Source organism: Camelus ferus, chromosome X (genome assembly GCF_009834535.1).
Source record: "Camelus ferus isolate YT-003-E chromosome X, BCGSAC_Cfer_1.0, whole genome shotgun sequence".
Classification (NCBI taxonomy): Eukaryota; Metazoa; Chordata; class Mammalia; order Artiodactyla; family Camelidae; genus Camelus; species Camelus ferus.
In genome coordinates, this window is record NC_045732.1 from 68,748,353 (window position 1) to 68,771,705 (window position 23,353).

The 23,353-nt window shown below is 50.2% G+C and overlaps 1 protein-coding gene across 5 annotated transcripts in view; it reads left to right on the forward strand.

Annotated features, from left to right (window-relative positions):
- COL4A6 (collagen type IV alpha 6 chain) overlaps positions 1-22,985 on the forward strand; it is a 264,484-nt gene extending 241,499 nt beyond the window's left edge. For 3 of the 5 annotated variants that reach the window (XM_032474777.1, XM_032474778.1, XM_032474781.1), the window contains 22 exons: positions 1,328-1,399; positions 1,676-1,783; positions 2,850-3,071; positions 3,461-3,622; positions 5,237-5,407; positions 6,124-6,267; positions 6,711-6,836; positions 7,276-7,457; positions 9,327-9,390; positions 9,908-9,982; positions 10,504-10,611; positions 10,705-10,812; positions 11,208-11,279; positions 11,599-11,724; positions 15,459-15,575; positions 15,904-16,065; positions 16,255-16,353; positions 17,609-17,755; positions 18,461-18,577; positions 19,439-19,630; positions 20,333-20,619; positions 21,354-22,985. In XM_032474777.1, the coding sequence (XP_032330668.1) occupies positions 1,328-1,399; positions 1,676-1,783; positions 2,850-3,071; positions 3,461-3,622; positions 5,237-5,407; positions 6,124-6,267; positions 6,711-6,836; positions 7,276-7,457; positions 9,327-9,390; positions 9,908-9,982; positions 10,504-10,611; positions 10,705-10,812; positions 11,208-11,279; positions 11,599-11,724; positions 15,459-15,575; positions 15,904-16,065; positions 16,255-16,353; positions 17,609-17,755; positions 18,461-18,577; positions 19,439-19,630; positions 20,333-20,619; positions 21,354-21,614 (3,122 nt within the window). In that variant the 3' untranslated portion in view covers positions 21,615-22,985. The remainder of the gene's footprint in view (positions 1-1,327; positions 1,400-1,675; positions 1,784-2,849; positions 3,072-3,460; positions 3,623-5,236; positions 5,408-6,123; positions 6,268-6,710; positions 6,837-7,275; positions 7,458-9,326; positions 9,391-9,907; positions 9,983-10,503; positions 10,612-10,704; positions 10,813-11,207; positions 11,280-11,598; positions 11,725-15,458; positions 15,576-15,903; positions 16,066-16,254; positions 16,354-17,608; positions 17,756-18,460; positions 18,578-19,438; positions 19,631-20,332; positions 20,620-21,353) is intronic. The other 2 variants (XM_032474780.1, XM_032474782.1) reach the window with 1 other exon arrangement.
- Positions 22,986-23,353: the final 368 nt, after the last annotated feature.

A 23,353-nucleotide genomic window follows, 5' to 3' on the forward strand; every position in this document is an offset into this window, starting at 1 on the left:
GCACTATTCCATATGTAGTCCTCACAAGCACCATATGAGATAAGTAGCTCCCATTTGACACTTGAGGCTCAGAGAGGTTGAGTATATTACTCATACAACTGGTTAGTAGCAGAACTAAGATACAAGCTCAGGTCCGTCTGGCTTCAGAGCCCAACCTCTTAACCAAAACATTATACTGTTCAATTCCCAGTTTTGGTTTCGGAATAGAACAGGTGGGCTAAAAATGCCATCAAGCCTTTATATTGAAAAACAAAAGTGGGAATGGGGGAGGAGTGCCAGTCCATTGAGTAACTCATCTGAATCATATGTTGTATACATATCTTTAAGAGATGTAGTTTGCAATTTAAGTAGGGGCAAAAGCTACAGCACTTTATTAGAACTGTTGACTCTGTGGCTTAAAGCAGAGCTTGGCTGATTGTTTTAATGAATAGGCAAGACTAATTTTAATTACCATATCAATTGTTTGTAAATGGCACTTGAAGGAACTGACTAACAATTTGTTCACCAGTATTTTATTAAACCTTCCCTCTGTGATCATATAGACTCTTTTAATTTGCACTATGAATGAGCAAGGAAGAATTTGCTAGAGGAAGGGCTATGTAGGCCAATTTCAATGTCTTGAATACTGAAATTGACCACCCCTTCTCCCTAGTAGCAGTGTTGACAGTTTCAAATGAGGAGCTGAGGGAAGGGTCACTGTCTGTCATGGCCAAGAGAGTGGCTGTCAGTGTTTGCCTGGTCCAGACTTATGGGTACACCTGACCAAGGACAATCAATAAGGTTTCAGTAGATCCCAAATGACGTGTGTCAAAAGAACCTGGTGGTTTGGGAAAAGCTTCATTCCAAGAAGAGAGCAGTCATGTGAATTTGAGGGATCTTGACTTCAAACACTTCAGTCTAGTCTTGTGGGCATAACGGACCCTTGGGACTAACCCCAAGCACTCATCCTAGGGAGGGGCTCCATCTGAGGGCAGGGCGAATAGGCAATTGCCGTTGGCTGCTGTTCCTGCACCATTGGAAACTGCTAGAAGGTGTCATCCTGGCACTTGGACACTAGGAGCATTCTGATCTGTAAGAAATTGCACTAGGAATAACTCCCAAGAGATTCTCTTTTTTTAAATTGAAGTATAGTCAGCTTACAATGTTGTGTCAATTTCTGGTCCAAGAGCTTCTGATGCCAGGATTTTTCTGCATGGGCTGCCAGCTTCTGGGTAGGAAGACTAACGTAGCTGTTCCATTCGATGGAACGGGAGTCAAGGAGCATGCTAGAGGAAAATCGTCCCTGACTCAGTGGGTTCACCAGATGTTTACATGTTACCACTTTCAGGTGTCACCTTGCCTTGTATTATTCCTGGGTCATATGGTCCACCAGGATTCCCAGGAGCTCCCGGATTCCCAGGTATGGAAGGAGGGCAGAGAAAGCCCCGTGCACACTTGTAAGGGCAGTGCGCCAAAGGAAGCCAGTCATAACCCAGTAGTATATGGGGGTCCACATTCGTCCTGAGAGGGCAGCCTTGAGGGCTGAGGAAATAGAACGGCTGCTGGAGAGGGTTGTGTGGGGAGGTAAGAATAAGAGAGGCCATCCAAGAGACTAGGATTCTTGACTGAACATCACAAATCACATCTAGCCACAATGACCTTCCTTTCCCCTTGCTGCTAACATTTGGGTTTTCAGGCCCCAAAGGGGCCCATGGCTTCCCTGGGACTCCAGGCCCGCCTGGACTGCGTGGAAATAAAGGAGAGCCCGGAAGTCCAGGATTGGTTCACCTCCCTGAACTGCCAGGTAAGAAAAGAAGCTTCTTCTCCTGCTTCTTCTGTGTGAGTGTGTGTTTGGATAGTGGTAGCCATCCACCGGCTATAGGAAGTAAGGACTGCGCTCTGCTATAAGTGGGATGGTTTTGATTTCATACCTGGGCAAGACAGAGCTTAGAGCTATAGAATGACAGCATCTCAGAGCAATAAGGGTCACTTGAGATCAGCTAAGCCAACCCCTTCACTTTCAGAGGAGGAAACTGAGGCTCAGATGAAAAGTGACTTGCCTGAGGTCACAAAGCCGCTAGTGACAGAGCTAGGACTCAGCCCCGTGAACTGACTGCCAGTTCTACAGCAGTTTCCTGGATCAACTCCTTACAGGTCAGAGAAAGAGATTCAGATGAGTGAGAGTGAAGCTGTCATATTTCAGACCCTTTGCTTACACCCTGATGTTCCAACCTGAGCTTCATTGTTCCACACTGCATGAGTGGTTCTCAGACTGTGTTCCCTCAGCCAGCAACATCAGCAGCACCTGGGAACCTGTTAGTAATGCAGACCCCTGGCCCCTTGGCAGAGCTGCTGATCAGTAGCTCTGGGGGTGGGCCCAGCAAAGTGGGTTTGACCAAGCACCCCTGCCCCAGGTGACTCTGACCCATGCTCAGTTTGAGAACCATCCCTGCTCTGAGGCACAGGGCTCATCTTGGACCATGTGCCCTCAGGTTTGTTGGTGCCCCAGTTCCCTCTACCAACCAGGAAGAGAGAGGCATGATGGCAGATGTTAGACGACTCCAAAAGAGACTGGGCCTTTGACAGGCAGTCCTGGGTGTGACCTGTGCTCTTTGGTCACTGTAGAATCCCCAGGAGGGATTGCTGAGCTCTGCCCCAGGCCTGGCCTCACTGAGCTAGATCGTCCTCCAAGTCACAGGGGGGGCAAGTTTCCCCAGAATAAGGGACTCCTGGTCTTTAAGGGAAGTGACACACATTATTAATATGCTAGCTTTTGCAGTAGGGAAAAAAAATCTGTGTCAGAGTTCTCTCCCCAGACCTGTCAGCTTCTAAACCTCCATGGCCTTTTATTTTTGTCTCTTTACATTTAGGATTTCCGGGACCTCGTGGGGAGAAGGGCTTGCCTGGGTTTCCCGGGCTCCCTGGAAAAGATGGCTTGCCTGGAAAAGTTGGCAGTCCAGGCTTACCAGGTTCCAAGGGAGCTCCTGGTGACATCATTGGCGCTGAAAGTGGTGTTCCAGGGGAGCAAGGCCTCCAGGGACTGCCAGGGGACAGAGGATTTCCAGGAGACTCTGGCCTTCCGGGACCCAAGGGTGACTCTCTTTGCCCCATTTATCTGACCATGTACAGAAAGCCTTTCAGTAACACTTATACTTGCATGAATACCTGCAAGGATCTGGGGTGATGGATAAAGTAGGGGCTTAAAATGAAAAGCCATTTTGTTCTGTCCCTCCCTTTTCAGAACTTTTTCTTAAATCACCTTAGTCCATTCTCCTGTCTTAGCAATTCCAGATATAGCCATAACCAATAGATTTCTTGTAAAGCCTCTGATTTATTGCTGGGAATAGCAGTAAGGCCAGGGCTAACAAGACAGTGGTACCCAGGATGCAGCCTGGCCCACGATCTTCTACTGGAAGCTGGTTTGTTGACCAGTCCCTGCTGTGGATCCAGGCTGTGATCATCTGCTCCTTTCTTTCCTTAGGTTTGTTTGGGAAGTCAGGCTTGCTCGGCCCCAAAGGTGAGCGGGGCAGCCCTGGAACACCAGGCCGCGTGGGACAGCCAGGCCCCCCAGGATCTGGTCGTCTATTCGGCATCAAGGGCAAACCCGGGCTCCCAGGAGCACCAGGCTTTCCAGGCACTTCAGGTAGGTCCTGCAGAGGAGGAGGAGCCCCATCTTGACAGGGGCCCCTGGCACCCTGAGGGCCGAGAGCAGCGGTGTGACGCGGTCAGAGTCCACAAGGAGACTGACTTTCCTAACCTCTCAAGTCACCCTCGCAGTGCCAAGCAGAACCCATTCCTGCAGTTTAGCTTCCAAAATAGGACCACAAAATATGATCATTCCCCGCCCCTCCCCCATGGCCTCTGCCCCCTTTCAGGCTTCAGCCTCCCTCCTGCCTTCCTGCCCTTGTTGTGCAGGTGGGGCTTGCCCCTCTCCAGCGCCCTCACTGGGGCCCCGGGGAGCCTGCTTCGGGCCAGGGAGGAGCTGGAGCCAAGGGTGACGTCACTGGCAGCCTGCCTCTCAGGCCAGCAGGCCCCTGAGGACCCGGGGCCCAGGTCTCTTTGACTCCGCAGTGGGGCCTGACACGCCCTGGTTGCAGCCTAGGGTTTGCAGCCTGCCTTTTTCTCGCACCACCCTCCTCACTCAGCCTCAGTGACAACATCACCCCCTGACCCTGACCCCTGGCCTCCCGACTGAGGTTGAGTTTTTGCAAAGCCATTAATTTCTCTTCTATCCCCTTTGCCCTCCTGTGTTTCTGGGGTCTTCACATAGGCTGTCCAGGTGGGAAAACGGCACACCAGCTCACTGACTGACACCCCCACTATCTTTGCCTCTAGGGAAATTATCTTACTATACCTGGCAAGGCCAGGGGTCCCTGAACTCATGCTGTGGGGTTGGCCCCCATTGAATTTCCTTCCCTTGTTGTAGAATCCCCTTCACAGCCTCCCATTAGAATCCTGGGGCTTGCGGCTACTTGATGCTTTTCAATGCATAGAAAGCCAAGTCAGCCATTCATTTAGGTCCTTAGGGGCCCGAATACCTCTGTCGTCACTGATTTAATCCTTTGGTTTTTTAATTTCCTTGCTTTGTACCTGAACATTCCACTTTGGCAGCAGCTCAGGAGGTTAATCCCATTGACCAACTTAAAGCAGGGCGAAAGAAGTCTCCGAATACCTAGGAGACCAAATGGGCCTTGGGGATTTCTACAGTGCTTGGCACTAGGGGGTCTTTCAACCTTAATGCCAAGGAACTGGATGACTTAACTGCTTGCATGAGGGATTAAAAGGGCAGCCCTGTATCTGTGGCTCCCTGGGAGGCTGAAACAATGGTTCAGCTTTAACCTCTACTTCACCAATCGGCTCAGGAAACAGCCATTGTAGAGTGATTCAAACTGAAAATACCAGGAAACTTGAGTCCACTTGCCACCCTGGCTTCCCAGAGCTCCATTCAGAGGCAGGAGTGGGAACCACATTCATAACGGGGAAGAGTTATGATCAGAAGGGGTTTACTCGCCTTCCCCACCAACTATGGTTCCGTGTTGGAAGAAGTAACCATTGGCATGGTGCTCTGAGTGGTAGGTGCTAATGCTTCAGCCGCTAAGAACTCTGCCTGTTAGCAGTCTGCACAGGCCATTGTTAAAGGGCCGTTTACAAACCCCAACAAGCCAACCAACCATAAGCCATGGAAATGGGCAGTGGTCCAGATCTGGACAGAGCCTTACTTGACAGCTGTCCTGTGTTCTCTCTTGTGCTGATTCAGGACGTCCTGGAAAGAAAGGTCCAAGAGGCGAGATAGGTCCCCCTGGATCAGCAGGAAAGAGAGGCCTGCCTGGGTTGAAAGGCCTTCCGGGATCTCCAGGGCTGATTGGCTTCCTGGGGAGCTCGGGCTTGCCAGGGGGCACTGGGTTGCCAGGTCTGCCAGGTCCGAAGGGTAAGTGAAGCCATCAGGAAGGCACCAGTAGGTGCCCAAGAGGAGCTGCCATGCTGCCCAGCTGGCCCTCTCCTCTCTCTCTGCCTAGGAAATGGGAATGGGGAGGGAGATGGGCAGGGTTTTTTGTGGCAATAGAGTTGGACAAGGCCAGTGCTAAAGGAGGACCCCCACCCAAGGTGAGTCGCCCTCACTGCTAGCTGGGTGGAACACTGGGCTGAACAGCATGGGCAGGAAAGCCCACGACAAAAATAGCCACGCTGGGATCATTCATTTGCACGACCCCTAGTATAGAGCCTGACAGTTCTCATTTCCCAAGATCGTCCTGCTAGACACCAGAGGTTGGGCAGGAGGGGGTCCCAGGTCACACAACAGGTTAGCAACAGTGCCAGGCTGGAGCTCATCTCCCTGCCTCCTGGCCCTAGGCTTTCTTCTTTTTTTTTCCTGTGCCACACATGAGCTCTGACTTGGCCCATCATAAAAGGGGCACATGTCTCTTCTTTACTTTCTGGTGCTTAGTGCCATGTCCCTGTTTAGGAAAGTAGCGTAATGGGTACTGACTAAGAACTTGGGCTTTGGAGTTAGAGAAACATGGGTTTGAATCCCTTCTCTGCCACTTCCTAGCTGTGTGACTTTGGCTGAGTTAATGAACCTCTCTGAGCTTCTATTTCCTGGTATGTCAAACAGGGATAATGATAGAAGTTCTTGTTTCTCAACAGGGGAGAAGGGGTCCATTGGACTGATAGGTTTTCCAGGGATTCCAGGTCTCCCTGGTATTCCTGGTGCAAGCGGGTTAAAGGGAATTCCTGGGTCAGCTGGCCGAGTGGGACCATCTGGATGGGCTGGTAGCCCTGGTGAAAAAGGTGAGCTGGGGAACTGAATTCTAGAATTGCCACTCATGCTTCTCAAGGTACATTTTGTTTATCAGGTTTGTCATTCATGTGGCTTGTACCAACCCTGCGCTAGATCAGAAGATTTGGGGTTTCTGAATGAAGTCCTTTTAAACCAAAAGAACTCGTGACTTCTGAGTTACCACCACATGTTAGAGGCCTTGACACACATACCCAGATGCTCAGTGAAGGAGGGTTTTGAGTAGGGTCTAAAGCTGCTGGTGGACCTCAGGCTTGTTGAAGGAGAGGATATTTACATAAATGCAAAGTTAGGCAAATGGGCAGGGAAGAAGCTGGAAGAGCCCAGAAAGGGGGCCTGGGGCAGCTTGGGAAGAGCTGATATGAAAGGTCAGCCCATGCCTGACCCTGTGTCTAAGCTCCCTCTCACACGGGTCTCATGACCTCCATCCCTGCAGGAGACAGAGGCGACCGAGGGCCAGTCGGGATACCCAGTCCAAGACCTCCGATGCTGAACCTCCTCTTCAAGGGAGACAAAGGTTCTCAGGGCTCAGTCGGATCCATCGGATTTCCTGGGCCCAGAGGTGCGGGGGCTTGGAATGGGCAGGAGAAACACCCAAGACAGGTTTTACAACCAAACTTGACTTCCTTCCCGAGAAGAGGCCCCACAGTACAAGACCCTCCCCCCCAGAGCAGCCATGTGGGTGGCAGTTGGGGGTCTACAGAGGCTGCCTTCCCTGGGCCTGAGGGGTGCCTGGACTGTGAGATGGCCAGTTTTAATTGCCATGGTGGGACTGGGTTTTTGAACCACAGGTGGCTGTACCGCTGGAAAAGCCCGGCAGATAGTGGGGCAGGGGCAATGAGCGGCTTTCCAGAAGGCACCACCTCTCACCCCCACCTCCACCCCCTAAACTAACGGTCCCCAAGCTTGTACCTTGCCTGCCTGTGACCAGGGCTCCTGCACCTTGGGAAGCAGCTTTTCTCTCGCCCAGAATCTTCCCAAGCTGTTTGCTTCTTTCCCAGGTGACAAAGGAGAGGCTGGCCGCCCCGGGCCACCAGGCTTGCCTGGAGCTCCTGGCTTTCCCAGCATCATCAAGGGACTTAGTGGGAGACCAGGCTTCCCTGGCTCCGCAGGACTACGAGGCTTACCCGGCCTGAAGGGGTCCCCCGGAATCACAGGTTTCCCAGGAATACCAGGAGAGAGTGTAAGTGTACCCAGACCCTTTGTTTCCACACCAAGGGATGGCCTCCAGAACAGACAGAACTTTCTCATCCCAGCCCGCTCCCCTGGCTCCCTCCGGACCTAGCCTCTCCTGGAGTCTGACAGGTCTTCCCACCCTCTCCTGAACAGCCCCTCCTCTGGGCTTTTGTTTATGCTGTCTCCCCAACAGAGCATCCTCCTCACAATAGCCGAATACCTACCTGCCCGCCCCTCCAGGAGTCCTTGAGCTCCGACGCGTTTGGTACCCTACACTTCCCACTGCTTTCACTGATCCTAGTTGCATCCGTGTGGGTCTGATTGCCTAGATGAGATTGTTAAGACTGGAGAACAAGAACTTCCTTGCATGCTTTTTTGTCTGCATCCCACTGCCAGCATCCCATGTTGAGTTTGGCATGTCATCAGAATTCAGTATAGACTTCATGATGTTTTGATTTCAGAAAGGTCTTTGTTGCCTCCACAAGAGGCAACAACTGGCAAAGAACCAGAGCCAGTTTCTCTGGATTCTTAAAAGGCAGATTGGTAGAGGAGGCTTAGCAGTGAGACAGACTTGGGTTTGAATCTCCGCTCCATCACTCATTAGCTGTGGTTTTGTGTATACTACTCAACTCGCTGGAGCCTTGCTTCTCTCATTATTAAAAATGGGAATAATATTCAAACCTTCTTCTAACAGTAGCGAGGATTAAGTGAGATAATATGTGTAAAGCACTTAGCATTATATCTGGCACGTGGTAGGCTCTGAATGAATAGGAGCAATCATAGTAGTAGTATTGAGGGGACTAAATGAACTAGATCACAGGACATCTGTGCTCCCTGCAGGCAAAGTTCCTGTCCTTTCAAAGTGTCAGTCTATCTGGTGGAAAATAAACACACACACACACACACACACACACACACACACACACACACACACACACACACACCTGAAGCAACTGCAAAAGAAAGAATTCTCAGCCTACTACTCACACACTAGGAGGGATGGAATCAAAGCGGGAAGGCATTCTGGGAGTGGATCTCAGCATGAGCAGTGGCTCAGAATCAGTAGATATAGGGGTGATGCACAGAAAACATCAAGCGAAAGCAGGGAGGTGTCCTGGGGAGTGGTTCAGTGAGTACAGTGACCCAGCTCAGAACTCAGACTCCCACCCAATGCACTAGGGAGCATATGTCTTTACTGGGTACATCTCAAACAAATCCAAACCATACCAGATGCCGTGGGAAGAAAAGTACCGATGACAGCAGACACGCTCGCCTTCTGGATTCAGATAGTTCGTTGAACATTAGCCAGTGAAGGCAGTTTTTCTTGTGAAAACCATGGTAGCATTAGCCCCAATCCAGATTCCAGTACCTGCACACATACAGCCTGCTACCTGGCGGCAGAAAGAGTGGGTGTTCCTCACGGAACCTGTGGCAGAGGGCTAGCCCCTTGTGGTGAGGCCACACTTTTTCTTGTGCATAATGGTTCCAGAGCTTTGGCATGGGCGGTGATGGCCAACTGTATGCCGAGCAGATCACATGCCTGGCTGTCTGTTACATTCTGTATTTTCTAAGAGACTTGCTAGAACATCCACACCTTGATTTACCAAGAGTCCAATTTGGATAGGCATTGGGAAGGTATAAATGACAAAACAGGATTCATCTGCAGATCAAATCCCACCCCTCTAAGCCCTAAATATGCATTGCCGCCCCTTGCTCATCATTTTCCCCTCTGCAGGATGTCCCCCTGCCAGTCCACCCCTGCCACAGAGTATGCGACAGACATCTCTCAAGCAGTGGCTTGGAGAAGGGAGGGAGAAGGTGGGGTGGGAAGCCCTCAGCACTGGGCAGAAATACCGATTCCCGCATTGTTTTGAAGGGTTCACAGGGTCTCAGTGGAGCTCCCGGGCTCCCAGGAGCATCTGGTCTCCCGGGTTTAAAAGGTAAGGAGCATTTTTCCCTTTAATGAGTTTTTCCAGAGTGTGGTGGATTTCCAGCAGGCCCAGGGCTCTCCTTGGGGGAGATTTTGTGTTTAAAGAAAGTGAGTTGATTTACATTTCTCCTTTTGGATGAACCAGCTTGGCTGGCTGTCTTTGTTCCTCAAAGATTTGTGACCACAGTAGTTTGACCCACCTGCCTTCCAGACCCAGTCGCAGAGGAGAAGCTTGGCTCTAGACAGTCTCTCTTTCTGATGATATATTTTAGGGCTCCTCTATCTTCTCTGCCCACACTGAGCCTAGTGATGTGTTTCCCAATGGACCTATGCTACGTATAGTAGCATTTCATGCCAGTAGCCTGGTAGCATCCCAGCACTTCATAGGTGCATAAAAGCATAACCTTTTACGAGTTTCTCTGGCTATATTGAATCTGAAAAGATTTTTTTTTCTTCAAAAGATCTCTTTGCTGCAAATTGAGCTATACCTTCTCCTGACCACTTGAACAATATCTTGTTATCCCCAGGAGATCAAGGCCAGACACTTGGAATTTCTGGTAGCCCAGGACCCAAGGGACAACCTGGGGAGTCTGGTTTCAAAGGTAAAACTGCTGTACTTTTGTCTCAGGTGTCTCACAGACTCCTCAAAATGGAGGATTGGAAAGAATTTTGGAGGCCAGCCCCAAGTTCTGCAACTTCTATCCAGTGCAGAAAAATTCCTACATATATCCACTCACAGACAGCCAACACTTTTTTCAAGTAAAACAGCCTCCTTTTCCTTCAAGACTCATAGACCTATGGGATAAGTCTAAGACCTTTAAGATAATGGCAGCCACCCCCGTAGTTTATAAAGTTACCTAAACTCCTCCAACAGTTCCACCCATTGCTCTTGCTTCTGGGAACACTCAGAACAGTTGATTTACTTTTCAATTGGGCAGCACCTTTCAGGTGTGAAGACAGCTGCCACAATGCCTTTCAGAGTTTCTTCACTGGATCCAGCTCCCATGGCAGCTCAAAGTGGTGTCACCTGTCACCTTCCTGCTCCCAGACTCCCCCTCTCCCGTGGAGGAACACACTGCCTGAAATGCGGCCTGATCACTCAGCATTTTTCTTGATTTTGTAGGTGCAAAAGGAAAAGACGGACCAGCTGGTGATGTGGGTTTCCCAGGAAACAAAGGTGAAGCTGGGAAAGTTGGTATTTCTGGAGACGTTGGCCTTCCTGGCTCCCCAGGTACCATGACACCTGACAACTTTATTCAGAAAAGGTTGGGATGAGTTTCAAGCCATGACCTGTTCTAAACTTCTGCCTTGTTTCCACTTGTAGGACTCCCTGGGATCACAGGCATGAGAGGAAATTCAGGGCTTCCGGGTTCTCCGGGCCACCCAGGGGCAACCGGGCCCCTGGGACCGCCTGGCCTAGTAGGAACCAAAGGTATTGTATTTGGGTGTATTTGGGAGCAGACAGATCCATGGAGAGCAGAGTTAGCAAGGAAGATCGTTGCCCTGGCATATGTAGCCTTTCCCTGACTTGGAGATCAGGCAGCAAGTCTGTTGGAGCTGGCAACTCAGGGCCTTGGCATTGCCACTCTGAGTTCTTCTTGAAGATACTACCTACCACCCTGCTCTGAAAGCTATATTGGTCTCTGATAAGAGCCAGGAAGACTCAGGGTGGAGGGTGGAGGTTACCAGTAGTCCAGTCTCCCTTACGGCATTAAATAATGCCTCAAGAAAGACCATGACCTTTACAATGCCCTTCGAGGCAGGACCTTTTGCTGATCCTTCATGATTCAGCATTGCTGGAGCCATTTCGGATAACTTTCCCCTCAGGTTTCCCGGGACTTCCTGGTTTACATGGGCTGAATGGGCTTCCAGGAACCAAGGGGACCCATGGAACTCCAGGTAAGCAAGATCCTCAAAGGCAAGGAGGAAAGCAGCAGCTCTTCCAGAAGCCTGGCAGGGGCTGGCCTTGAGTTCTTGACCATGATGTAACCCATATCCTTAGACTCCCAGATCTCCTCACCAGCCTCAAATCTGGGGTCCCTTGATGTGGGGAGGAAGGAGGATGGGGTTCGTCCTTCTACCTAAATGAGCTTTCCTTCCTGTCCTATCAGTCCTCTGCCTCTGGTGTCTGTCAGGCAGGCCCCTAGCAAGTGAGCTAGGCCTGAGGGCCTCACCCACACTCAGTTCTGTCCACACATCTCTCTGTGTCTCCTCCTAGGACCTAGTATAACCGGTGTGCCTGGGCCAGCTGGCCTTCCTGGCCTCAAAGGGGAAAAAGGTTCTCCAGGAATTGGCATTGGAGCCCCAGGAAAGCCAGGCGTGAGAGGACAAAAAGGTAGCCAAGGTAAGTGAGCCCAAGTCGGGCTTGGCTGGAGCCAGGGTTGGGGTTCATCAGGGCCATGTGGCTCACAGGGATGATCTGTGTGTGTCTTCATGTCTCTGGGGATCTCAGAGCCCAGTAGCACTGACTACTGACAAAGAGAGGGCAGACCATACCTAGGGCTTTGCTGAGGAGGGGCATTAGGGGGCAGTTCAGTGAGTCCCCTCTAGCCTCCAAATTCCCTCCCGCTCTCCCTTGTTAACCTCAGGGCCTCTTTTTCTCACTTTGCCAGAGCCTGGGTTTAATGGTCCTGAGGGACTGGACTTGTCCACTTAGAGGTTTACCAGAAGTTGCTCAGTGCCCAGTGCAGATGGCACTCCTAGGGTCCTGGGAAGACAGTGTGGCTGCTGGAAGAAGCCCAAGACTAAGAGGATAAATGTATCCCAAGGACAGGCACACAGCAAGCACTCAATTAGGATTTGCTGTGTTTACTAGCAATCAGGTTTCGCTTTAATCTCGGCCCCTGACTCATCACGTTGTGTGAAGTCCGTTTCTGAGCCCCCCTTGCCCCACCTCTCAAATAGTGAGAATGAATTCTCATTCTCTAACTCTCCTTAGGAATGCTCTGGAGATGCACAGACATCCCACACCATGTAGAACAGGAAATGAATTTAGTGTAGCATCACGGCTGAGAGTATGGGCTCTGAAGTCTGACTGCTGGAATCAAATTCCAGCTCTCCTTCTCACGAGCTACACGATCTTCAACGAGGAAGGCGCTTGCCCCTTCATCCTAAAGGAACCCTTAGTTTTCTTTTTCTGTAAAATATGACAAAGACAATCTACCCCATAGGTTTGGTGAGGAATCAGAGAGGAGTGAGGCATGTATAGGAAAGTACTTAGCACAGTGCAAGGCACATAGTAGTGGGTCAAGAAACACTGGCCGTTCTGTCATCGCATGTTCCCTGGGGGAAATCACGTTTGCAAAATATTCTGTTCCTCATAGTCCTGGGGCCTGACGTGTGGCCTGTGAGGAGCACCACATCATTTTATATGTGCATCTGCATGTTTGTGTAATGCACGTAGGTTTCCCAGGAACTATATTCATACATTAATTCATTTCCAGCTGCATTTTATATTAGGGCAGCTGCTGTCTCTGTGTTTACTCTTTCCTTTGTCTGGACCAACCTGTGCTTTTCTGAAAGCCAGCAGCTTCTCTGGAGTGAGGGTTCCACCCAGGTCTGAGCCTGTAGGGAGATTGTGTGGCTTCTCTTGCAGGAGACAGAGAAGCAGGGACCCGGGTGGAAGCATAGACAGGTTGCCTTTTCTGTTTTTAAACCTTGACTATGAATTCCTGGTCATGAACTTATTCATTGCCTCTGGCTATCTGAGGTAATAAAATCACAATTACAAATGCAGTAAACAGCACCTGTCAAGATGGATGCGGTTCAGGCACATAATGTTGAAGGGGTAAAAATGAAGTCACAGAGGAATACATTGGGTATGATTTCAGCAAATATATTGTTTGGGGATACAAATACACACAGTCAAAGTGGGATGAACAGTGAACGATGAAGACAAAATTCAGGAGTGGTTGCCTCTGGGAAGGAAGGAAGGTGGCAGAATCTGAAGGGCGTGCAAAGAAATTCAATGGTCACGCTACCTTTTTTCTTAAATTGGGTGGTTGGAACACAGATATTCATTGTATCTGGATTATTTTTTACATGTGATTTATAAATATTCTTCTATTCTCAATATCTAATTAAAATAATATGTTTTAAAAGAATACAGCAAATACCATACCCCACCACAGGACTCTACTCTTTGATTTGATCATAAAAATCAATATAAAATGAAGAGCTACCCCTAAGAAAACTTCCCAGAGCAACCCCTGTCCCTATAATACCTTTATCTAAATAACTTTAAAATATGCCACTCATTTTCATATCTGCACTAAATATTTAGAGGTTGTATTTGTATATTTCGGGGTTTTCTTTTAAGGCTCTGACACTGGAATTAGTAGGGAAAATATGCCGTCTTGCATTTTCATGTGATCATTTAAAGTGTCTTATTCTTAATCAAAGAAATACTTGAGCTTTTTTTTTTTCGCTACCTGAGGTCAGTAGTATCTTTATTTCAGGTTTAATGATATATTGGTATAATTAAAAAATTAAGAAACATATAAAAAGAGGAGGCTCCAAAAATTGCCATGGGAACGGACTTTTTATAATCTGTGTGCTGCCCACACTTACTCTACTATATGTGGTGTCTTTTTTTATTGGTTTTGCAATAATTTCAGGAGATATATATATATATATATATATATATATATATATATATATATACACATATACACAGACATATATATGGAGCTATATTTTCAGGAAAAAATACAATATGCCTTTCTTTTCAGATTATTACCTTTGTGAAAAAGAAAAAATACTTCAAAGATTCATAAAGATAAAACTGACAGTGCTAAAAGTAGCACCATGTGGCTTTGCAACTAGTTTTTCTTTTTGTTTTTACTTTGTTTCTTTTCCAGACATAATAATTGGAGCCTTTTCTTGGATTTTATTTTTTCCTCCTCTATATCGCCTCCTTTATATCTATATTCAATTAATGAGCTGTTAAAAACACCTAAATTAACCAATCTACCATCTTTCTTTACAAGTTTTCATGGAGTTACTATTTATTAGTGTAATATGAGAAATTCGACATGGATACTTTAAGCTTTTCTTTTCAGAAAAATAGAATTCAGCATGCATATTTTGGGATTTTCTTGGCACAAATAATCTCAACCACCAGAACAGTTTAACAACCAATTTGAATCTATTCTCCTTCATTTGAATATCATCTAGAATATAGCAAAGTAATAAATACATTTCTTCCATGTTACAAGAATAAACTGGATTTCTACCTTTGTATATATGGCTCTGATGTGTTTTCCGATCAAGATTACCATCTATGTATTTGACGTGTGCATATTAAATAAATCTGTCACCAGGTGAAATTTTTGGTTTTGAACATAGTAGAAATCATTCCTCAAACAGAAACCACGTAAAGAGGTGTGAAAATCTGAGCAAATGAATATTCTGTATGTACTCTACTAGGTGGCTGTTCTCTTTGGCCAAAAAGAGGGAAGGGGTTTAAACAATTAAGCAAGCATTCAGCTAATATCATGAATTATCTCTGAGTGTTTTCCAGCTTGCCTGGAAGACCCAGAAGTCAGCCGTAGGAGCCACCGGGAGGCACGGCGCCCTTGCCACCTCCATTCTGCTCCAGCCAGTGTCTGTTCTGACTGGTCAGGGCCTGTGCCCCATCTCCGTGTCAGCAGCAGCAGACATAACCGGATAACTTAATGAAACGCTGTGCGACAGGGACAATAGCTTTAACACTTTAGGAAACTTCAATTCCAGGTGCTGTAGTTCTACTTTCTTTTCTTCCTGACTTGGGGGAAATCTGTCTAAAATATTTCCATTACCAGTGAGGCTGGGGAGCTAGAACTTTCCGAAGCTCTCTCTAGATTAAAGGCAGCACTTGCTGCCAGCAGGGAGTCTCTGAGCCCCTGTCAGCCCTGCTGGCCCGCTGGCTGGGAAGGGAAGAAAAAGGGAGAAAGAAGAGCCCTCTGCTGGCCTTGGCTGGTCTGGCTCCCACCTTAGGGCTTCCATTTTCTCTGTGTGAACCTGCATTTTCTCTGAGAGCACCTGGCCCTCTCTTGGGCACACAAAACCACTGCAGCCCCCTTTATCTATTCTTTGCAGGTTTCCCAGGGCTCCAGGGCCCCGCTGGTCCCCCCGGGGCCCCAGGCCTCTCCTTGCCCTCAGTCATAGCAGGACAGCCTGGAGATCCTGGGCGACCAGGCCTAGATGGAGAACGAGGTAAAGACAGGATGCCCCAGGAGGGCTGGCCATCACCTTTTGTCTGGAGTTTGGGGAGGTCCTGTCTACAGTCCTGCCACATCCCCATTGCTGGACACGCATGGGCCATGTGGCCTCACAACCCTCCCCCGGCAGAGATGCAGGAGGCTAGGGTGGGCTGCATTTGCTAAAAAGGTTTGGGAAGGTCTGGGCACTGGGGCCCCACAGAAGGCGAGGGAACATTAACTGCCCTGGGAATGGGCTTTGGCTTCTGAGCAGTCCCGAGGCCTTCATCAGTGGCTGCTTCCTCTCCCCTCTGCCCTCATCCCTCTTCTGATCTTATCCCCAGGCCGCCCAGGGCCCCCGGGCCCCCCAGGGCCCCCAGGTCCATCCTCGGATCAAGGTGACCCCGGAGACCTTGGCCTCCCTGGAATTCCTGGCCCTCAAGGCCCCAAAGGAGACCAAGGAATTCCAGGTTTCTCCGGCCTCCCTGGAGAGCTAGGACTGAAAGGTATGACTATGTGGCTGGCTACTGGGCCCCTTCCCACTGCACAGTCAGAGATGGCCGCTCCCTGCAGCCCTGTGAAGAGAAGCCTGCTGATAATGCTCTTCCCGCCCTCACCTCTGCCTCCTTTCAACCACTGCTGCCACCAGCACCACCGTGCCAGGCCCTGACTTGCTTTCCTTTGGACTTTGCCAGGCATGAGAGGTGAGCCTGGCTTCATGGGGATTCCAGGCAAGGTTGGGCCACCTGGAGACCCAGGATTTCCAGGGATGAAGGGGAAGGCAGGGCCAAGAGGTGAGTTGAGAGCATGTGCCGGGCTGATCCTGAGCTTGAGGGAGGGGGCTGGGGGTAACGTTCCTTCCAGAGTCACTGCTTACCCTGCCAAGAAAGCCTGGATGCCTGAAGCATCTGGATCCAGGTCCTCCAGGGAGGGAGTGTGTCCCCCTTGGCCATACCTCTGCCTCCATCAGCTCCCAGGACTGAAGGCCATTGCTGCTTTGCCACCGTGGCTCCTGCCACTGATAGCTCCTCCCTGAGTTCTTTCTGCAGGAGTGGGCCCTGGGCTTGCACTCAGCTCACCACTCACCCATTTGCTCAATCCGGAAATGAAAAACCATCCTTTCCATCCTTTATCACCACTCCCCTCACTCGCACACATCCAGTCTGTCAGAAAGCCGTGAGGGGTATGTCTTCTCAACGGGCCTCACTTCCACTCCCATCTCATCACCTCCACCTCCACCTCCACTGCCCAGGTGCAGACCACCAGCATTTCTCACGTGAATCATTCCAGTGACCTGCGAACTGCTCTCCCTGCTTCCATTATGCACCTCCCCCCACAATCATTTCTCCACACAATGGTTAGAGAGCTCTTATAAAAACAGATGGCATCCACTAGCTTCCCATGGCATAGGAATAAACAACCTATGGCCATGAAGCCCTATGTGATGCCTCCCAATTCATCCTCATCACCAGCCCTTCCCCTCTGCTGCTGCTCACTGTGCTTTAGTCACACTGGCCTCTTTCAGTTATCCAAAAACACCACACCCTGGCTGGCCCCAGGACCTTTGCACAAGCTAGTTCTACTTCCTGGAATAATAATCCCCCACCTCCAGCTCCTCCTCATGCTTTAACAGGCTCAGCTTAACTGTCACTGCTTGTAAGAGGCCACTGATCACTCTCTTTAAAGCAAGTCCTCCACCCCGCTGCGCCCTCTGCTCTGTCACTGCACTGTCCATTTCCTTCAGAGTACATTTTACAATGTGCACTAAGATTAATGATTTTTGTCAGGTTATGCATTTTTTCACCTTTATCACCATCTCATAAAGGTCTTACCCCTCCATCCCCTGATTTACCAGGGCCTGGCACATAGTAGGCACTCAAGAAATACTTTTTCAATGAATTAATAAGCAAATTGGCTTGTTGGGCTTCTGTTAGCCAGCTGGCTGGGTTTGGGGTCCTAGGCTGTGATGCAGACTGAACCTCCAGGGACCCACCGTGGCCACCTTCACTGCCTCTGCCTGACATTTCCATTTCTCCCACCTGCCCACAGGCTTTTCCGGCTCCCCAGGTGCTCCTGGACAAACACCAATTGCAGAAGCCATCCAGGTTCCTCCTGGACCCATGGGCCTACCAGGCATCGATGGCATCCCTGGGCTCCCAGGGGATCCTGGGGTTCAGGGTCCTGTAGGCCTACAAGGTGAGGAGGGTGATAGAGAGAAGGGACTCTTCAGGAAGCTGAGACAGCCTCAGCTGACAGGCTGAAGCAACTGGCTGGGAACCCCAGCTCCACGGCGGCACCTTCGTCCAGCGTTTCCTCAGCTCCTTCCCAAAGCTCCAAGCTTGCTGCCAGGAAGGAGGGCCAGCAGTTGTATTTGGCTTCAGGGAATGTGTGGGCAGAGCCCACTGGCTAATCCAGACAGCTTGTCCCTCACTAACGTGCTGCTGCGGGAAGGAGGGAGTGTGATGGGGGATGAAGAGCAATGGAGAAAGCCCTGGGCTGGGGGACAGGAAACCCAGCTTCTCATCCCAGTTTTGCCCCAACCAGAGTAAGTTAGCTGTCTCGCTGGGCCTCGGTGTCCTCATTTCGGGCATGGGATGCCAGCAGTTGCCCTGTATCCTTCCCAGTGTTGCTGGGAGGATGAGAGGAAGGGAGAGGGAATGGGACGTGAAGGGGCTCGAAAGGCTAAGTTCAGAGTCGGGTCCCCGGGCTGAGCTGCCAGGACATGAACTAAGGACCAGCCCAAGAGGCTCAGCCCTGAGCTGAGCAGGTACTCTAAGGTGATGGCCAGTGTGCCCTCTCCTGGTGAGTCCTGGGCATGACACACGAGTCCCCTTTCTCTAGGGAGGGCTCCTCCAGACCCTCCACATTGAGTACCTCACTGTGGACTTTCTCTCCTTGCAGGCTCCAAAGGTTTACCTGGTATCCCTGGTAAAGATGGCCCCAGTGGACTCCCTGGCCCACCTGGGGCTCTTGGTGATCCTGGTCTCCCTGGACTGCAAGGCCCTCCAGGATTTGAAGGTCTGGCAATGGCAACATTGAGGGCACAAGGGCTTCCATGAGGGTTTGAGGCTCGGGGGGTGAATCAGAATCGCAAATCTTAGAATTAGGAAACTTGGTGGTAAAGTTCTACTCTACCAGGAGGCTGGAAAACTGGGCTCTAATCCATTCACTCCGCACTCCATTCTGAGCCTGTAAAGGGTTAGAGTCCTATATTCTGGAAGGCCAGGGACTGTACCAAATAGTGTTCTGGGTTCTCTTCCAACTCTTAAGAATTATGACTCTCCACTATAGTGTGCCCCCACTGCCCTGCACCTCCCCTCTTCGACCCAAGGATTCTGACATGGATGGAAGGGGGATGGTTCAAAGGATAAGAAATTTTGAGATAAGATACGGTGATTCTGCTACTTACCTCCGGTTTTCTATGTCATGGCAGATCAGTTGTCCTGAGGCCTGGTGCGGGAGACGAGGGTGTGGTTTTGCCCTGCTAATCCCAACTCTGCATTCGCTGCCTCTGATTTGGCAGGCCCTTGGTTATCTCCTATGAGAGCCTGCAGCACTGGCCCAAGAAGTATCCCCCTCATCCCCTCGTAGAGAACCCAAGGCCAGGTAGCTGTGGGAGGGAAGCCGGACCGTGTGCTTTTCAAAACAGGACGCTGTAGCTGCATACATCTGAGTTGGCGTTCTAGCTCCATCACGGATGAGATGTGGGACCTCTGAGCCTCAGTTTCGTTATCCACAAATTGGGGTGATGAGGTTGCCGTCAGGATCGAGGGAGCTAACGCTTATACATGAGGCACTGAGCTCAACACCTGGCACAAGTGAGTAGCTGCTGTTATTGGCTGCACCTGGCTCACCCATTTTCCACTCTCTCCCTCTCAGGAGCTCCAGGGAAGCAGGGCCCCTTCGGGAGGGCTGGAATGCCTGGGCAGAGTGTGAGAGTGGGCTACACCTTGGTGAAGCACAGCCAGTCGGAACAGGTGCCTCTGTGTCCCACCGGGATGAGCCAGCTATGGGTGGGTTACAGCCTGCTGTTCGTGGAGGGGCAGGAGAAAGCCCACAACCAGGATCTGGGTAGGTACCCGCTCAGGCAGCCAGCCAGCCCTGGCCATCTGTCCCCACAAGGACCATGAGCAACACTCCTCGCTCCTCCCAGCCCTTGGAGGGCCCACTGTTGGGTAGAGGGTTATGAGCACCAGTGCTGGATTCAAACCCTGGGTCTGCCACTTACTAGCTGCGTACTCTGGCCACCTTATTCAACCAAAGCTTCCACTTCCTCAATGGAACAAGGCTAATTCTAGTACTTGTCTCATAGGGTGGAGTAAGGATTTCCAATGCAAAATGTTTAGAACAACATTTGGCACATATTAAGTATCTATTAAACATCAGCAATTAGTAGTAATAATATGACACACGGGCAACAATTACCCAAGAATTAATTGAATTACCTACAGGTGTGTTGACTCTGATCCGCAGACTCACTCTATTAAACGCTGGTTTTACAAAGCAGATTAATTAGGGAGTCATCATTCAGTTTCTAAAAAGATTCTTTTCATTGGCCACTTCCCTGATTCATTGAAAATAGGATTTGATCAACAGACTTCAATGTGTGGACAGCGGTCCAGGATTGGAAGGAGAGGCATCCTTGCTCTGGGACAAGCAATTGGACATGAACCCAAACCTCCACCTAGTCTAGTCCTGGTGGCACCGGGGACAATCCCAGTCCCGCCCCTCAGCCAGACCTTACCTGTCCCTGCCCACCTTCTCTCCTTCCAGGGTTTGCCGGCTCCTGCCTGCCTCGCTTCAGTACCATGCCCTTCATCTACTGCAACATCAACGAAGTGTGCCACTACGCCCGGCGCAACGATAAATCCTACTGGCTCTCCACCACCGCCCCCATCCCCATGATGCCCGTCGGCCAGACGCAGATTCCCCAGTACATCAGCCGCTGCTGTGTGTGTGAGGCGCCCTCGCAAGCCATCGCTGTGCACAGTCAGGACATCACCATCCCGCAGTGCCCCCTGGGCTGGCGCAGCCTCTGGATCGGGTACTCCTTCCTCATGGTAAGGCCCTGCACCGCCCCCACCCCCAGTGTAAAAGCCAAGGGCAGGACGCACTGGGAGGGAAATCCTGAAATCAAATCACGTGCTGAGGGAGCCCTGTGAAGCAAGGGGGCCAGGACATTAGGCCACATACAAGGCCCGTTTGTACTCGGCGGGTGACAAACACTAAATGTCACCCTAAAGGGTGTGGTACAGAATGAAAGTAAAAGTTCTAGGGAAGGTAACTTCAGAGTAAGAGCTATGTCTGCATCTGCAGTGGGCGGGGCCCAGGGTCTAAGCACTTTGTGGCATGTCGCCTGCACGCTCCCTTCTCTGGGGCACACCGCCAAGGGCTTGGTGCACACAGAGGGCTCTGAGAAGAACTGCATTCTGAAACCTGTTGGATTTTCCTTAATTCAGCCTGTCTCAGATTATTTGTCAGTGGAAATGTGCAGGGGGCACCCAACACACCTCGGAACTTGGTGGGACAACAGCAGTTTGGAAAATGCTGGCTGAGATGCAGCCGCATCCCCTGAGCAGTGGGTTAGGAGGGCACTGGGGAACTTGAAGAGGGCACTCCCGGCCCTGAGGCTGCGACAAGGGAGGATGAGCGCCCCTCCTCCTCCTCTCCTCACCCCCTACCCTGTCCTAAAACACAGCTTTTGGTCTGCTGGCTAGACGAGGGGGCTGAGCCAAGGGACCAGAGCTGGGGCGGCCCTGGGGGTGCAGCTCACAGCACCCCCTGTCTGTTTCAGCACACGGCTGCTGGCGCCGAGGGTGGCGGCCAGTCCCTGGTCTCCCCTGGCTCCTGCCTAGAGGATTTCCGGGCCACACCTTTCATCGAGTGCAGTGGTGTCCGGGGCACCTGCCACTACTTTGCCAACAAGTACAGCTTCTGGCTGACAACAGTGGAGGAGAGGCAGCAGTTTGGGGAGGAGCCTGTATCTGAGACGCTAAAAGCCGGGCAGCTCCACACCCGGGTCAGCCGCTGCCAGGTGTGTATGAAAAGCGTGTAGGGTGGCATCTGCCACTCTGCCCCTTGCCCTCCCCTCCCCTACACAACGGGTCACCTCACAAACCTGAACGGTCTGAAGAAGAAAGGCCTAAGCTCTTCTGCCCGTCTGTCAAGTTGTGCATTGGAGTCTCACTTGGGCTGGACTGCTGGACCCTGGTCACCCCAACCCTCAGACCCCATGGGTGAGCCCACCCTGCTCAGATCTGCTGTCCCATCTATTTCAGTCAACCCGGTGCTACTGTTTGGTTCGGTTACTTGCATGACTATTCATGGCTACCTCAGAAAGACCTAATGGGCCGCCACTTTCTTAGGAAGCTAGCTTTCCTCACTGCCTTGATCAGAAAGCTCTTTATGATAGCTAATAAGTCATTTCTTGATGTCCAAGGTCACTGCATATCATTTGGCTTAAACTAGAAGCCAGTGTTTCCACATGAAAATAAATTTCTCTGGCTAAACATTCATGGATGGCTCAAGCCTGCACAGGGCAAGCTCTCACTCTTCACGGAGACTCACTGTGTCTAGGCAGGCAGCAGAGCTGGAACGAGGTGCCAGTCAGTAGCCTGGGGTGAGCTCTGCCTCCTTCGAGAGTGAGCATGACTGGGCCCCATATTGCTTAGGGAGGCTGGAAGGCTCATGAACCTCATATGGCCGTAGACAGATCACTTTCTCCTTGCCGGCTCCCTCCCCAGCCAGAGGCAGCCAACTTGGCCTGGTTCAGAGCAGAGCAGAGGATGCACCAAAGGTGGCCCGAGACCCAGAAAGGGACATGAGATCCGCAGCTCTTTCTCCCGGGCCAGGGATAGAGAGGAGGATGGGTAAGGAGGTGGGAATTTTGCTTTTGACTCCAGGAATGAAAAGGTAAATCCCTTGTCCCAATTTCTCAGAAGCCCCTGTTTATTCCAAATGCCATCCAGATGTGGCAAATCAAAGGTGCAGTGTTGCTTCCTTTGCATTTTGAGGCTATGAGAGACTTTCCATTAAAATGTCCATCCAATTGCCCTTTCATAGGTAGCCTGTTAAATCATTTTAATACATTTTTATGTGTTTAAAACCTCATAAAAATCTAGCACACGCCTCTCTTTAGCAGTTAGCAGGCCTAGAGCAAGCCTGAGTTAACTATAAAGTATACTGTATTCTGTTTCGGGGGATTTATTTTAACCATTTCCATTACTTATCAGTTTCCCAGAACACTTAGCTCTGTTGACCTGAGGCAGTTCCTTTCAGGTGATTCTGTTTCCTTAAATATTATGTAAACTGTGCCAAAACAGACAAAGCGTAATCAGTATAATCTGAACTATTGTTACCTTCACTTCCTGAGTAACAAGCATGGTGTCAGCTTTGTACATCACAAATAAAAGGAATTCAACATGAACATTTGACTCATTTGACATTGTTTGATGAAAACTTTCCTAAAGTCCATCTCACTGAAGTCCCCTTCTCACTGAAGTCCATCTTCATGAGTCCCCCCTCAGAGCCCTGGAGGTTCCTGTTACTGCAAGTCGAGCTTTATAACAAAACACTGAGGCGTGGAAAAATACAATTAAAGTCAAGGGTTGAAAATGCCTTGCACCAGGCAACAAATCCACAACCTGTTTCAAGATAAGCCTACAACTGTTTTTAGCCCCATCACATGCTAGAGTTCAAGAAAGGACTTCCCATACTTCTGGGGCCTCAGGGTCATTTACAGATAAATCAGAAGCAGAGAAATTTTATAGTCATCAAAATCAAACCTACAGGAAA